Source organism: Salvelinus fontinalis, unplaced genomic scaffold (genome assembly GCF_029448725.1).
Source record: "Salvelinus fontinalis isolate EN_2023a unplaced genomic scaffold, ASM2944872v1 scaffold_1257, whole genome shotgun sequence".
Classification (NCBI taxonomy): domain Eukaryota; kingdom Metazoa; phylum Chordata; class Actinopteri; order Salmoniformes; family Salmonidae; genus Salvelinus; species Salvelinus fontinalis.
Window position 1 is genome coordinate 23,739 of NW_026601466.1, and position 14,902 is coordinate 38,640.

A 14,902-nucleotide genomic window follows, 5' to 3' on the forward strand; every position below is an offset into this window, starting at 1 on the left:
GAAAGAATGACTGACTGACTGACTGAAAGAATGACTGACTGACTGACTGAAAGAATGACTGACTGACTGACTGACTGACTGACTGACTGACTGACTGACTGACTGACTGACTGACTGACTGAAAGAATGACTGACTGACTGACTGACTGACTGACTGAAAGAATGACTGACTGACTGACTGACTGACTGACTGAAAGAATGACTGACTGACTGACTGACTGAAAGACTGACTGACTGAAAGATGGACGAACTGATTGGCTCACTGGCTGAAAGACTGGCTGAAAGACGGGCTCACTGGCTGAAAGACGTGCTCACTGGCTGCCTTACTGATTGACTGAACAAGTCACTCGCACAAACACAAACCTCTTATCACACTCAAAAATAACATACAAAAGATGTGCACAAATACAATACAACTTTATTGTCCATTAGTTATAGTGAACAACAGACATTTGTCTTCTGCTCTGCTCTCAAACTCTCTACATGGCACACATCACACATGCAGTTGAGACAAGCACAGGGTCAAGCTGCAGTGCAGATAGAATGGAATGAGAAAATGTCCTTTTTTACTAATTAGCGTTAACTTTTCTTTGAGCTGAATGAGATAAAAGTTGTTGTTGACTCCTGAATTGGTTGAGTGCTGTGACCTCTAGGAACAACTGGAGGGATTCAAACCTACAATTCTTTCCTCTTCCCCGAATCATTCTTCTGCTTCCCCTTTCTCTATCTTTTTTCTCTCTCCCTTTCTGTCTCTCACATTCCTCATGCCCACATGCACTCAGGCTTTGGCACACACACACACACACACACACACACACTGAGACTTTCACTGGCAGCCCCAGTTACTCTATTCTGCTTGACTGAACACTGGAGTGTCTTGTGTTCCAGTCACAGTGGTTAACAGGTCAGGTATGACTGTCTACTGGCTAGCTTTCTGAAGTCCTGGGAGAACACATTATTCAGTATAATCCAGGGGAAAAAATGACCCATGTCTTTTGAGATATATCAGTCCCTCGCCTCCATTACAACTTCCACTGCCTACTTGAAGCGTTGTGTAATTTGAGTGTGAAGGCTACCAAGTAACAAATTACTATTGCCTTTGTGTATTGTGTTAGTGTAGGAAGTCAGACATGGTGACAACTGAATGGCATGCAGGCAATCATCTTTAGGTTCAGACAATGACATGCATGTGGAAGAAATGCCAGCTAGCTGCACTAATGCCACTTATCAGACAGATAAACATAGACTGCCTACCTGAAACTTCTGGAAGTGGAACTTTTGAGATGATGTAACACCCATGCACACCAGTATTCCCTGAGCTCCTCTCTTTCTGTAGTCTGTTTGTGTCTGAAGGCCTCAACTTCCTCCCATAGGATCCACTAGTGTCAGTGAGAGAGCATATCAGTGAGACTACTGCCTGAGCACTACTCCGTTAATGTTTTATCCACTGCATACACTCAGCCATGGCTGTCACAGACAGGGATATACACACTCTCATCTCTCCTCTGAAACTTCACAGAGCTCCAGAGTTCAGAGAGAGGTTCATGGAAGCTCATTACCTCATCTGTAACACAGAGCTTTCTCTGTTAAGATTAGCTTTGATCTTTCTATAGGGCAAACAGACAGGCAGGCAGAAAGACAGATATAAACTCAGCAAAAAAAGAAACGTCCCTTTTTCAGGACCCTGTCTTTCAAAGATAATTCGTAAAAATCGAAATAACTTCACAGATCTTCTTTGTAAAGGGTTTAAACATGCTTGTTCAATGAACCATAAGCAATTCATGAACACTCACCTGTCGTTAAGACACTAACAGCTTACAGACGGTAGGCAATTAAGGTCACAGTTATGAAAACTTAGGACACTAAAGAGGCCTTTCTACTGACTCTGAAAAACACCAAAAGAAAGATGCCCAGGGTCCATGCTCATCTACGTGAACGTGCCATAGGCATGCTGCAAGGAGGCATGAGGACTGCAGATGTGGCCAGGTCAATAAATTGCAATGTCCGTACTGTGACAGCGCTACAGGGAGACAGGACGGACAGCTGATCGTCCTCGCAGTGGCAGACCACGTGTAACAACACCTGCACAGGATCGGTACATCCAAACATCACACCTGCGGGACAGGTACAGGATGGCAACAACAACTGCCCGAGTTACACCAGGAACGCACAATCCCTCCATCAGTGCTCAGACTGTCCGCAATAGGCTGAGAGGCTAGACTGAGGGCTTGTAGGCCTGTTGTAAGGCAGGTTCTCACCAGACAAGGCATGTTCTCGGCAACAATGTCGCCTATGGGCACAAACCCACCATTGCTGGACCAGACAGGACTGGCAAAAAGTGCTCTTCACTGACGAGTCGCGGTTTTGTATCACCAGGGGTGATGGTCGGATTCGCGTTTATCGTCGAAGGAATGAGCGTTACACTGAGGCCTATACTCTGGAGCGGGATCGATTTGGAGGTGGAGGGTCTGTCATGGTCTGGGGTGGTGTGTCACAGCATCATCGGACTGAGCTTGTTGTCATTGCAGGCAATCTCAATGCTGTGCATTACAGGGAAGACATCCTCCTCCCTCATGTGGAACCCTTCCTGCAGGCTCATCCTGACATGACCCTCCAGCATGACAATGCCACAACGCACAGAACAAGCAGTATGGCTGATTTCCTGCTAGACAGGAATGTCAGTGTTCTGCCATGGCCAGCGTAGAGCCCAGATCTCAAACCCACTGAGTACGTCTGGGACCTGTTGGATTGGAGGGTGAGGGCTAGGGCCATTCCCCCCCAGAAATGTCTGGGAACTTGCAGGTGCCTTGGTGGAAGAGTGGGGTAACATCTCACAGCAAGAAGTGGCAAATCTGGTGCAGTCCATGAGGAGGAGATGAACTGCAGTACTTAATGCAGCTGGTCGCCACACCAGATACTGACTGTTACTTTTGATTTTGACCCCCCCCCACTTTGTTCAGGGACACATTATTCCATTTCTGTTAGTCACGTGTTTGTGGAACTTTTTCAGTTTCTCAGTTGTTGAATCTTGTAAATATTTGTATGAACATAACAGTTTGCTGAAAATAAACACAGTTGACACATGAGGACGTTTATTTTTTTGCTGAGTTTAGAAGCTCAGATCTATGTGGTGATTTAAAAAAAAAAAGCCCAATGCAGCTGATTTTGATCTCAATGTCAAATCATTTATGGGTAAAAATTAAGTACATTACTGTAGTAATAGTTGTTAATTAAAATGGTAAGAAAGAAAAAAATCTATAGCTTTTTTAGCAAAACTATTCTCAAGCAAGAATTTTGCTAGGATTGTCTGGGAGCTGGTCTGAGAAAGGGCCTAATGGGAGGGGCTTAATAGGAGGGATATGTAACCTCAAAACTATCTGTTATTGGTTTGGAACTGTCTTTGTTATTGGTCTATTATTGTATACTGCTTAGTGATGTCACCAGGCAAGCCAAAACTCCATCCATGCAAAACCTGCAGATTAGAAGGTCCTGTGTAAATTATATTTTTAACCAGCAATTATAAGGAAATAACACAATTATTTCAAATTATTTCAAACTTTTACAGGGTTTAACGGGTTGAGTTGATAGCATGACCAAAGCCTTATGCTAATCCAAGAATGCCATGCATACTTTTACCTTACATTTTAAGATTAGCTGGTTAATCATAGAATGACTTACAGAACGCTAACAGGATATCTGTGTGCTTAGCTAAGTTTCTATGTGTTGTGTTCCTGCAGGCCTAAAGACGCCATCCGGGCGCTGAAGAAGAGACTGAGTGGGAACAGGAACTACCGGGAGGTGATGCTAGGATTGACGGTGAGACAGGCTCTACTTGGGATCCCAACGTTGACCCACCTAAATATTTTCAGATGAACAATAGAGGGTGTGTGGTGTTGAAAAGCCTGAAACATGCAGGTTACATCACTGATCATGTGTCCAAGTGCATCTGGAGATGTTTTGGAATGTCTTGAGCCCACAATCTGCTACCCAGCGGTAAAACTTGACCAATCAATTAGAAGTATTTTCTAAAGCCCATTATACGTCGGCAGTTGTCACAAAGCGCTGAAGACCCACCATTTGGAGAACACTGGATGAGCACACCAGCAGGGACAGAGAGCGAATCCGTCCAGAACTAGGCCTAGATCTAAGTGATGCTTATTGTCTGAACTCACCCTCAACAACAACCTCGTCTCTGGGAAGAGAAACAGATAAATAGACATTTCACATTTAGAGCACACTTACCACATTTGCAAACACGCCTGCATGCTTAACTAGGACAGTGCTATTATCTGTTACACTTGTTCTTAACTCCTGAGCTTCAAAAAGCCACCAACACACGTTCATGAATTAGCTGTGTCTGCTGTGTCTCACTGTGACTTCTCCCTCAGGCGATTTCTCAACTTATGTTTTTTTCTGTCTTCATATTTTATTTTGTTTATGTGGATCTTGATTTTCTTTAGCTGCATCAAAGCTCCTGTATTCCGTGTCAGATGACAGAAGTCAGCTCTTTATCAATATCTGAGCACACTTCTCTTCTTACAGGGAGTTTCTCTCTCTCTATCATACTTTCTTACTTTCTGATGTTTTCTCTCTCTCTCAATTTCAATTTAAGGGGCTTTATTGGCATGGGAAACAGAAAGGATATATGTAAACTTTCTGTTTTACCTCTATCTTTCCATCTCCAGGTGCTGGAGACGTGTGTAAAGAACTGCGGCCACCGGTTTCACGTCCTCGTGGCTAACCGGGACTTCATTGATGGTGTCCTCGTCAAAATCATCTCCCCCAAAACCAACCCCCCCACCATCGTACAGGACAAAGTCCTGGCTCTGATCCAGGTACAGCACATGATATCTATCTAAGAAACCCCTAGGTACTTTTACATCTGAGAGAAGTGGGTAGGTATAACAACATGATGAACATTTCACCAAGCCCATCAAAGAGCAAGGTGGAGCTCCAACCTCCCATCTCTCACACATTAGACAGAGAGCTGTAAGAGGCCAGGCTGAAGCAGTTTGGAAAACCCTACATCCAAAATGAGTCCAGACACCTCAAACAAACCTCTCTAAATACAGTGAGAGGAGGAGAGAGGACACCTTGTACCTGAGCAGCTCCAGGCAGGTAACCAGAGACTGAACACACACACAGGACTGAAGTCAGCAACTCAACACCTGGGCCCTCACCATTTGGCCTTCATCTATCCACTCCTCTCAGATGTCCACCAGGATGTAACGGCTCGGGGTTGTTTCCAGACCTTATTCTCTGTTTGTGTGTTGCCAGGCCTGGGCGGATGCCTTCAGGAGTAGCCCTGACCCGGACAGGCCTTTATTCTGTGTGTTGGCAGGCCTGGGCGGATGCCTTCAGGAGTAGCCCTGACCCGGACAGGCCTTTATTCTGTGTTTGTCTGTGTGTTGCCAGGCCTGGGCGGATGCCTTCAGGAGTAGCCCTGACCCGGACAGGCCTTTATTCTGTGTTTGTCTGTGTGTTGCCAGGCCTGGGGGGATGCCTTCAGGAGTAGCCCTGACCCGGACAGGCCTTTATTCTGTGTTTGTCTGTGTGTTGCCAGGCCTGGGCGGATGCCTTCAGGAGTAGCCCTGACCCACACAGGCCTTTATTCTGTGTTTGTCTGTGTGTTGCCAGGCCTGGGCGGATGCCTTCAGGAGTAACCCTGACCCGGACAGGCCTTTATTCTGTGTTTGTCTGTGTGTTGCCAGGCCTGGGCGGATGCCTTCAGGAGTAGTCCTGACCTGACGGGGGTGGTCCATATTTATGAGGAGCTGAAGAGGAAAGGCATAGAGTTCCCCATGGCTGACCTGGATGCTCTGTCACCCATCCACACACCACAGAGGGTGAGACCCAACACACATCCACACACCACAGAGGGTGAGACCCAACACACATCCACACACCACAGAGGGTGAGACCCAACACACAACCACACACCACAGAGGGTGAGACTCAACACGCATCCACACACCACAGAGGGTGAGACCCAACACGCACCCACACACCACAGAGGGTGAGACCCAGCACGCATCCACACACCACAGAGGGTGAGACCCAGCACGCATCCACACACCACAGAGGGTGAGACCCAGCACGCATCCACACACCACAGAGGGTGAGACCCAGCACGCATCCACACACCACAGAGGGTGAGACCCAGCACGCATCCACACACCACAGAGGGTGAGACCCAGCACGCATCCACACACCACAGAGGGTGAGACCCAGCACGCATCCACACACCACAGAGGGTGAGACCCAGCACGCATCCACACACCACAGAGGGTGAGACCCAGCACGCATCCACACACCACAGAGGGTGAGACCCAGCACGCATCCACACACCACAGAGGGTGAGACCCAGCACGCATCCACACACCACAGAGGGTGAGACCCAGCACGCATCCACACACCACAGAGGGTGAGACCCAGCACGCATCCACACACCACAGAGGGTGAGACCCAGCACGCATCCACACACCACAGAGGGTGAGACCCAGCACGCATCCACACACCACAGAGGGTGAGACCCAGCACGCGTCCACACACCACAGAGGGTGAGACCCAGCACGCGTCCACACACCACAGAGGGTGAGACCCAGCACGCGTCCACACACCACAGAGGGTGAGACCCAGCACGCGTCCACACACCACAGAGGGTGAGACCCAGCACGCGTCCACACACCACAGAGGGTGAGACCCAGGACGCGTCCACACACCACAGAGGGTGAGACCCAGCACGCGTCCACACACCACAGAGGGTGAGACCCAGCACGCGTCCACACACCACAGAGGGTGAGACCCAGCACGCGTCCACACACCACAGAGGGTGAGACCCAGCACGCGCACACACACCACAGAGGGTGAGACCCAGCACGCGCACACACACACCACAGAGGGTGAGACCCAAAACGCATCCACACACCACAGAGGGTGAGACCCAACACGCGCACACACACACACACACACACACACACACACACACACACACACACACACACACACACACACACACACACACACACACACACACACACACACACACACACACACACACACACACACACACACACAGAGCTCTACTAACTAACTACATGTTGTGTTCTCTCTACAGAGCTCTACTAACTAACTACATGTTGTGTTCTCTCTACAGAGCTCTACTAACTACATGTTGTGTTCTCTCTACAGAGCTCTACTAACTAACTACATGTTGTGTTCTCTCTACAGAGCTCTACTAACTAACTACATGTTGTGTTAGCTCTACTAACTAACTACATGTTGTGTTCTCTCTACAGAGCTCTACTATCTAACTACATGTTGTGTTCTCTCTACAGAGCTCTACTAACTAACTACATGTTGTGTTCTCTCTACAGAGCTCTACTAACTACATGTTGTGTTCTCTCTACAGAGCTCTACTAACTAACTACATGTTGTGTTCTCTCTACAGAGCTCTACTAACTAACTACATGTTGTGTTCTCTCTACAGAGCTCTACTAACTAACTACATGTTGTGTTCTCTCTACAGAGCTCTACTAACTACATGTTGTGTTCTCTCTACAGAGCTCTACTAACTAACTACATGTTGTGTTCTCTCTACAGAGCTCTACTAACTACATGTTGTGTTCTCTCTACAGAGCTCTACTAACTAACTACATGTTGTGTTCTCTCTACAGAGCTCTACTAACTAACTACATGTTGTGTTCTCTCTACAGAGCTCTACTAACTAACTACATGTTGTGTTCTCTCTACAGAGCTCTACTAACTACATGTTGTGTTCTCTCTACAGAGCTCTACTACCTACATGTTGTGTTCTCTCTACAGAGCTCTACTAACTACATGTTGTGTTCTCTCTACAGAGCTCTACTATCTAACTACATGTTGTGTTCTCTCTACAGAGCTCTACTATCTAACTACATGTTGTGTTCTCTCTACAGAGCTCTACTATCTAACTACATGTTGTGTTCTCTCTACAGAGCTCTACTAACTAACTACATGTTGTGTTCTCTCTACAGAGCTCTACTAACTAACTACATGTTGTGTTCTCTCTACAGAGCTCTACTATCTAACTACATGTTGTGTTCTCTCTACAGAGCTCTACTATCTAACTACATGTTGTGTTCTCTCTACAGAGCTCTACTATCTAACTACATGTTGTGTTCTCTCTACAGAGCTCTACTAACTAACTACATGTTGTGTTCTCTCTACAGAGCTCTACTAACTAACTACATGTTGTGTTCTCTCTACAGAGCTCTACTAACTAACTACATGTTGTGTTCTCTCTACAGAGCTCTACTATCTAACTACATGTTGTGTTCTCTCTACAGAGCTCTACTAACTAACTACATGTTGTGTTCTCTCTACAGAGCTCTACTAACTAACTACATGTTGTGTTCTCTCTACAGGGTCTACCAGAGGTGGACCCAGCTGTACTAAAGTACAAAGCCCCCATCCAGCCCCTCGCTGCAGCCACAGCCACCCTCCCCAAGCCTGTAGCCGCCCCGGCTCCGGCCCCCGCCCCCCTCACCCCTGTCCTACAGATACCACACATCCCCAACGTACAGGGCCCTATCACCGCCAACCCTGAACAGGTGAGGATAAAGATGGCCTCTGACAGCTAATGTTAAACTACTGCCAGGGTCATGTTCATTTGGCCCAAAACGGAAAAGAACTGACTGGATGTTGCCCAATAAAAAAACTATTATCTCCTGTCCTGAGGGTTGCGTCAAAGAACTTGATATGCATAATACGGGAGTGCATCTCACTAATGTTAATTGGCATCCCCTCTCCTCTCTTCCCTTCCTCTCCTCTCCTCCCCTCTCTTCCCCCTACTCTACTTCAACTGCACTGGTATGACATGATATGTGAGAACCATACTGTATGGCAGTTGTTTTCACCTATCAAGTTCTAATATGTTAGTGAGGATGAAGGAAAGGATATTAAAAGAATTGAGACGCATCCTGTAGGCCTTTATGCACAATCTTGGGCCCTGTTTGAAAACTGTCAATATACATTCTTCCTTTCGTCCTGGGTGTTATCATATTGTATTGGTCACACACGCATGGTTAGCAGATGTTAATGCGAGTGCAGCGAAATGCTTCTGCTTCTAGTTCCGACCGTGCAGTAATATCTAACAAGTAATCTAACAATTTCACAACAACTACCTTATACACACTGATCTAACATGCGAGGATGGGCAAAAGCAAGGGTGCCTCCACTTAGCTTTGATCAGATCAGGGAATACTTTCTCTCTCTGACCCTTGACCCCTGTGTGTCCTCCTCAGATCGCCCGGCTGCGCAGTGAACTGGACATTGTGAGGGGAAACACCAAAGTGATGTCAGAGATGCTGACTGAGATGGTGCCTGGACAGGAGGACTCCTCGGACCTGGAACTCCTTCAGGTCAGAAAATGGACTACACCCAGCATAAAAATACAATTATAGAACATTGACTTGAATGGGGATGCCCATTCTATTAATTATATTTCTATAACTCCGGGTCAGATACTACATCCCCATAGAAATATAATTACACACCATTTTCCAACATTTTTGCTGATACTGGGCCAATTGTGCGCCGCCCCATGGGTCTCCCGGTCGGCCTCGACAGAGTCTGGACTCGAACCCAGGATCTATAGTGGCACAGCGAGCACTGTGATGCAGTGCCTTAGACCACTGCGCCACTTGGGAGGCCCTCAGAATTCCACAACATTGACTTGCATGGGGACATTCATTCTAGTAATTCTATTTCTCTGACGCCCCCTCAGCCTTATCCTACTAAAAATATGTCACTGGTCCTCACTGTGGAAGCTTTTCATCATTGAGAATTTGAGACAGCTGGGTAGTGCACAAAACATAAAAATAAAATAAAATAGCACTCCATCTGTTTATTTTTTTTATTTTTTTACCCCTAAATACAAGTTTAAACGTTCCCTGCCGTAGTCACCCTGCTGCTCAACTGAAATGTGTTGGAACTCATTTAGCCCACTAGGGGGAGTAGTACCACCACAGTACCACCACTCTAGGGGGAATGGTACCACCACTCTAGGGGGAGTAGTACCACCACTCTAGGGGTAGCACCACCACTTTAGGGGAAAGGGGGATACCTAGTCAGTTGTACAACTGAATGCATTCAACTGAAATGTGTCTTTCTCATTTAACCCAACCCCTCTGAATCAGAGAGGTGCGGGGGGAGGGCTGCCTTAATCGACATCCACGTCTTCGGCACCCGGGGAACAGTGGGTTAACTGCCTTGTTCAGGGGCATGAAACAGATTTTACCTTGTAGCTCAGGGATACAATCCAGCAAACTTTCCACTAGGTTACCATCACTCTAGGGGGAGTAGTACCACCGCTCTAGGGGGCGTAGTACCACCGCTCTAGGGGGTGTAGTACCACCGCTCTAGAGGGAGTAGTACCACCGCTCTAGGGGGAGTAGTGCCACCGCTCTAGGGGGAGTAGTGCCACCGCTCTAGGGGGAGTAGTGCCACCGCTCTAGGGGGGTGTAGTGCCACCGCTTTAGGGGGGTGTAGTGCCACCGCTCTAGGGGGAGTAGTGCCACCGCTCTAGGGGGAGTAGTGCCACCGCTCTAGGGGGAGTAGTGCCACCGCTCTAGGGGGGAGTAGTGCCACCGCTCTAGGGGGGAGTAGTGCCACCGCTCTAGGGGGAGTAGTGCCACCGCTCTAGGGGGAGTAGTGCCACCGCTCTAGGGGGAGTAGTGCCACCGCTCTAGGGGGAGTAGTGCCACCGCTCTAGGGGGAGTAGTGCCACCGCTCTAGGGGGAGTAGTACCACCGCTCTAGGGGGAGTAGTGCCACCGCTCTAGGGGGAGTAGTGCCACCGCTCTAGGGGGAGTAGTACCACCGCTCTAGGGGGAGTAGTACCACCGCTCTAGGGGGAGTAGTACCACCGCTCTAGGGAGGGTAGTACCACCGCTCTAGGGAGGGTAGTACCACCGCTCTAGGGAGGGTAGTACCACCATAGTACCACTGCTCTAGGGGGAGTAGTACCACCGCTCTAGGGGTGAGGAGAGGGGAACAACAAATATTACTGTACTTGCTTAAGTGACAGTTGGTGTAGGGTGAAGTTGTCCCTGGATGCTGATCTTGTTAAAAGTAACAAGTAATTAAAAGTAACAATTAATTAAAGAGCAGCAGTAAAATAACAATAGCGAGACTATATACAGGGGTGTACCGGTACAGAGTCAATGTGTGGGGGCACCGGTTAGTTGAGGTACTGTGTACATGTAGGTACAGTTATTACAGTGACTATGCATAGATGATAACAACAGAGAGTAGCAGCAGTGTAAATGAGGGGGAGTGGCAATGCAAATAGTCTGGGTAGCCATTTGATTAGCTGTTCAGGAGTCTTATGGCTTGTGGGTAGAAGCTGTTTAGAAGCCTCTTGGACCTAGACTTGGTGCTCCGGAACCGCTTGCCATGCGGTAGCAGAGAGAACAGTCTATGACTATCGTGGCTGGAGTCTTTGACAATTTTTAGGGCCTTCCTCTGACACCGCCTGGTATAGAGGTTCTGGATGGCAGGAAGCTTGGTCCCAGTGATGTTCTGGGCCGTTCGCACTACCCTCTGTAGTGTCTTGCGGTCGGAGGCCGAGCAGTTGCCATACCAGGCAGTGACTGAGGGTGTGATAGATGTATTTTAATCAGGTGACCTTTCCACTGTTTTATGAGGTGACTTTAGGTAATAGTTAAACTGTGATTCAATAAATAAAATGTAGGTGTTGTGATTTCTCTTACTAAGTAACACAACTGAGTCTAATGATGGACATGTATGGCTACCTGCTGGCTAGAGACCTGTTTTAGAGAATTCTAGTCATCTACCTTCTGAGAGACAGACTCACCTTTCCATCAGTGATGCCCTGTCCTCACATTGTGTTTGTGTGTGTAGGAGCTGAACAGGACGTGCAGGGCCATGCAGCAGCGGGTGGTGGAGCTGATCTCCCGGGTCTCCAACGAGGAAGTGACAGAGGAGCTGCTGCACGTCAACGACGACCTCAACAACATCTTCCTACGATACGAGAGGTAACGCACAGACATGGGCATGACAATACACACACACACACACACACACACACACACACACACACACACACACACACACACACACACACACACACACACACACACAATTAGGCTTACTCTACTTCTTAGGCTTACAGCTACACAAAGTCCACTGGTGAACAAGGATATCTGCTGTGACATGATGTTGCATGTGGAGCACATTTTTCCAGCAGGCCCTACAGGAACACAGTTAAACATCTTAGGCCTCGGGGACCTATCTGGATATACACTTCTATTAAAGATTCCATGGTCTCAAAAAGTCAAAGCGTTCCGTTCATGTTTTATAGATGATGTAAATGTATGATTGATGCCAATGCCTCCGTGTTCTTTACAAGGACTTGTGGTGTGTTGCAGGTATGAGAGGTACCGGTCGGGTAGAGCGGCTCAGAATAACGGGGTGAGTTATCTCACTTATCTATACATCTATGAACAACTCAACAGGAGTGGAGATTAATGTTACTATCTGTCAGTTTGTTGTGATCACCAAAGCATTCTACTCACGCATGCTTACTTTACGCTGACACTCCAACACACACACGCGCACACACACACGTACACACGCACACACACACGTACACACACACACACACACACACGTACACACACACACACACACACGTACACACACGTACACACGCGCACACACACGTACACACACGTACACACAGGCACACTGTTGCCACACACACATTTTCACATTTCCACACTCATCACATACACTGCTGCTACTGTTTATTATCCTGTAGTCTAGTCACTTTACCCCTACCGATATGTACATATCTATCTCAATTACCTCGTACCCCTGCCCATCAGATTGGTACTGATAGCCCATGTATTTAGCCAAGCTATCATTACTCATTGTGTATTTATTCCTCGTGCTACAATTTTGTTATTATATTAAGAATTTGTTATATTCTGTGTTGTTTGAAAGGTAAGTAAGCATTTCACTGTTAGTCTCCAACTGTTATTTACGAAGCATGTGACAAATAATATTTGATTTGCTTGTCTGATTTGTTTCAGTCCATTCTCTATGTATTTTCTGAAATGCGATATGATTTAGATTTGTCAGTGTTTGTGGCTGATTTGCTGCATGTGTATAGCAGTTTTCTGTCTCTGTGTTTCTCTGTTTCTCTGTGTCGGGGTCAGCTAATGGAGGCAAGTATGGCAGCACTCCATTCTATCCCAGCTCAGTCTTGAGATGAAGAGAGTCAATGAGGAGAATGTTGAAACATGTCTTACTACTGTCACGTATGGACCTTCTTATTGGACCATACCACATGTTCACATGGAACCTTTTATATAGTGCTGTTGTTCCAGAGAACTAGAATATTCCCTCTCTCTCTCTCTCTCTCTCTCTCTTGTAAAGCCCTCTGCTGTCCGTAGTCTAACGTAGAGGACAGGGATGTGTTGGACTAGTAGACATCTCCATTACCTCCATCCATCCTCCTACCTCTGTTAATTTTCTCTACAGAAGCCACCGCTGTGTGTGTGTTGACTGTGTTCTGTTGTCTCCCTCCAGATGCTGAGTGAAGCCACAGAGGACAACCTGATAGACCTAACACCAGGCTCGCCCGCTGTGGTCAGCCTCCGAGCCACCTCCACACCCCCGTCCAGCATCCCCCCTGTGACCGCCCCCAGGGCTGGAGCTACAGCCTCCCCTGCCCGGACCCTGATCCAAGACCCTACCTCTGGTCCCTTAACTCTGTCCACTCAGCTCGCCGGCCTGGGTAAGGATGGGGAATGGTTCAATAGGACCATAAATGATACTCTGTGTACTATATACAAATGCACCAGATGCTAGGTACGCTATACTGTAATGATGCATAGCCCATAGCAAGCAACACACCGCCCATACATGCAGCCACACACACACACACACACACACACACACACACACACACACACACACACACACACACACACACACACACAAGGGCAGTGGAGTGTAAGAAGGTTTCTAATCAGGGCTCTAATGGGAAATAAGCCCTGCTCTATAAGTCTCTGTAAATGACTCCTCTGTTAGCCTAAATGATGTTGCTGCACTCCGTGGCACTATGCTCTGGCTGAGGCCTGAGACAGAGAAAAAGGGGGAGAATATGCTCCTTTGCGCTACAGCGCTGGCGTCTCAAATGGCACCCTATTGCCTATATAGTGCACTACTTTTGACCAGGACCCATAGGGAATAGGGTGCCATTTGGGACACACACAGTGAGTTGAGTTTGAGAGGTGCTTCTGAATGATGATTGATTCTAGAGGACTGGTGCGGGAGGATGACTGTCGTTGATTCTAGAGGACTGGTGCGGGAGGATGACTGTCGTTGATTCTAGAGGACTGGTGCGGGAGGATGACTGTCGTTGATTCTAGAGGACTGGTGCGGGAGGATGACTGTCGTTGATTCTAGAGGACTGGTGCGGGATGATGACTAATGATTGATTCTAGAGGACTGGTGCGGGATGATGACTGTCGTTGATTCTGGAGGACTGGTGCGGGAGGATGACTGTCGTTGATTCTAGAGGACTGGTGCGGGAGGATGACTGTCGTTGATTCTAGAGGACTGGTGCGGGAGGATGACTGTCGTTGATTCTAGAGGACTGGTGCGGGATGATGACTGTCGTTGATTCTAGAGGACTGGTATGGGAGGATGACTTTCGTTGATTCTAGAGGACTGGTGCGGGAGGATGACTGATGATTGATTCTAGAGGACTGGTGCGGGAGGATGACTGTCGTTGATTCTAGAGGACTGGTGCGGGAGGATGACTGTCGTTGATTCTAGAGGACTGGTGCGGGAGGATGACTGTCGTTGATTCTAGAGGACTGGTGCGGGAT

At 47.7% G+C, this 14,902-nt stretch overlaps 1 protein-coding gene across 2 annotated transcripts in view; it reads left to right on the forward strand.

The window, feature by feature from the left end:
• The window catches only part of LOC129848886 (TOM1-like protein 2), a gene marked incomplete at its 3' end in the record, with an annotated part of 26,473 nt that extends 12,670 nt beyond the window's left edge, over positions 1-13,803 (forward strand). For both annotated transcript variants that reach the window (XM_055915986.1, XM_055915985.1), the window contains 8 exon segments: positions 3,738-3,816; positions 4,686-4,835; positions 5,712-5,846; positions 8,406-8,591; positions 9,285-9,401; positions 11,904-12,037; positions 12,431-12,473; positions 13,596-13,803. In XM_055915986.1, the coding sequence (XP_055771961.1) occupies positions 3,738-3,816; positions 4,686-4,835; positions 5,712-5,846; positions 8,406-8,591; positions 9,285-9,401; positions 11,904-12,037; positions 12,431-12,473; positions 13,596-13,803 (1,052 nt within the window).
• Positions 13,804-14,902: the final 1,099 nt, after the last annotated feature.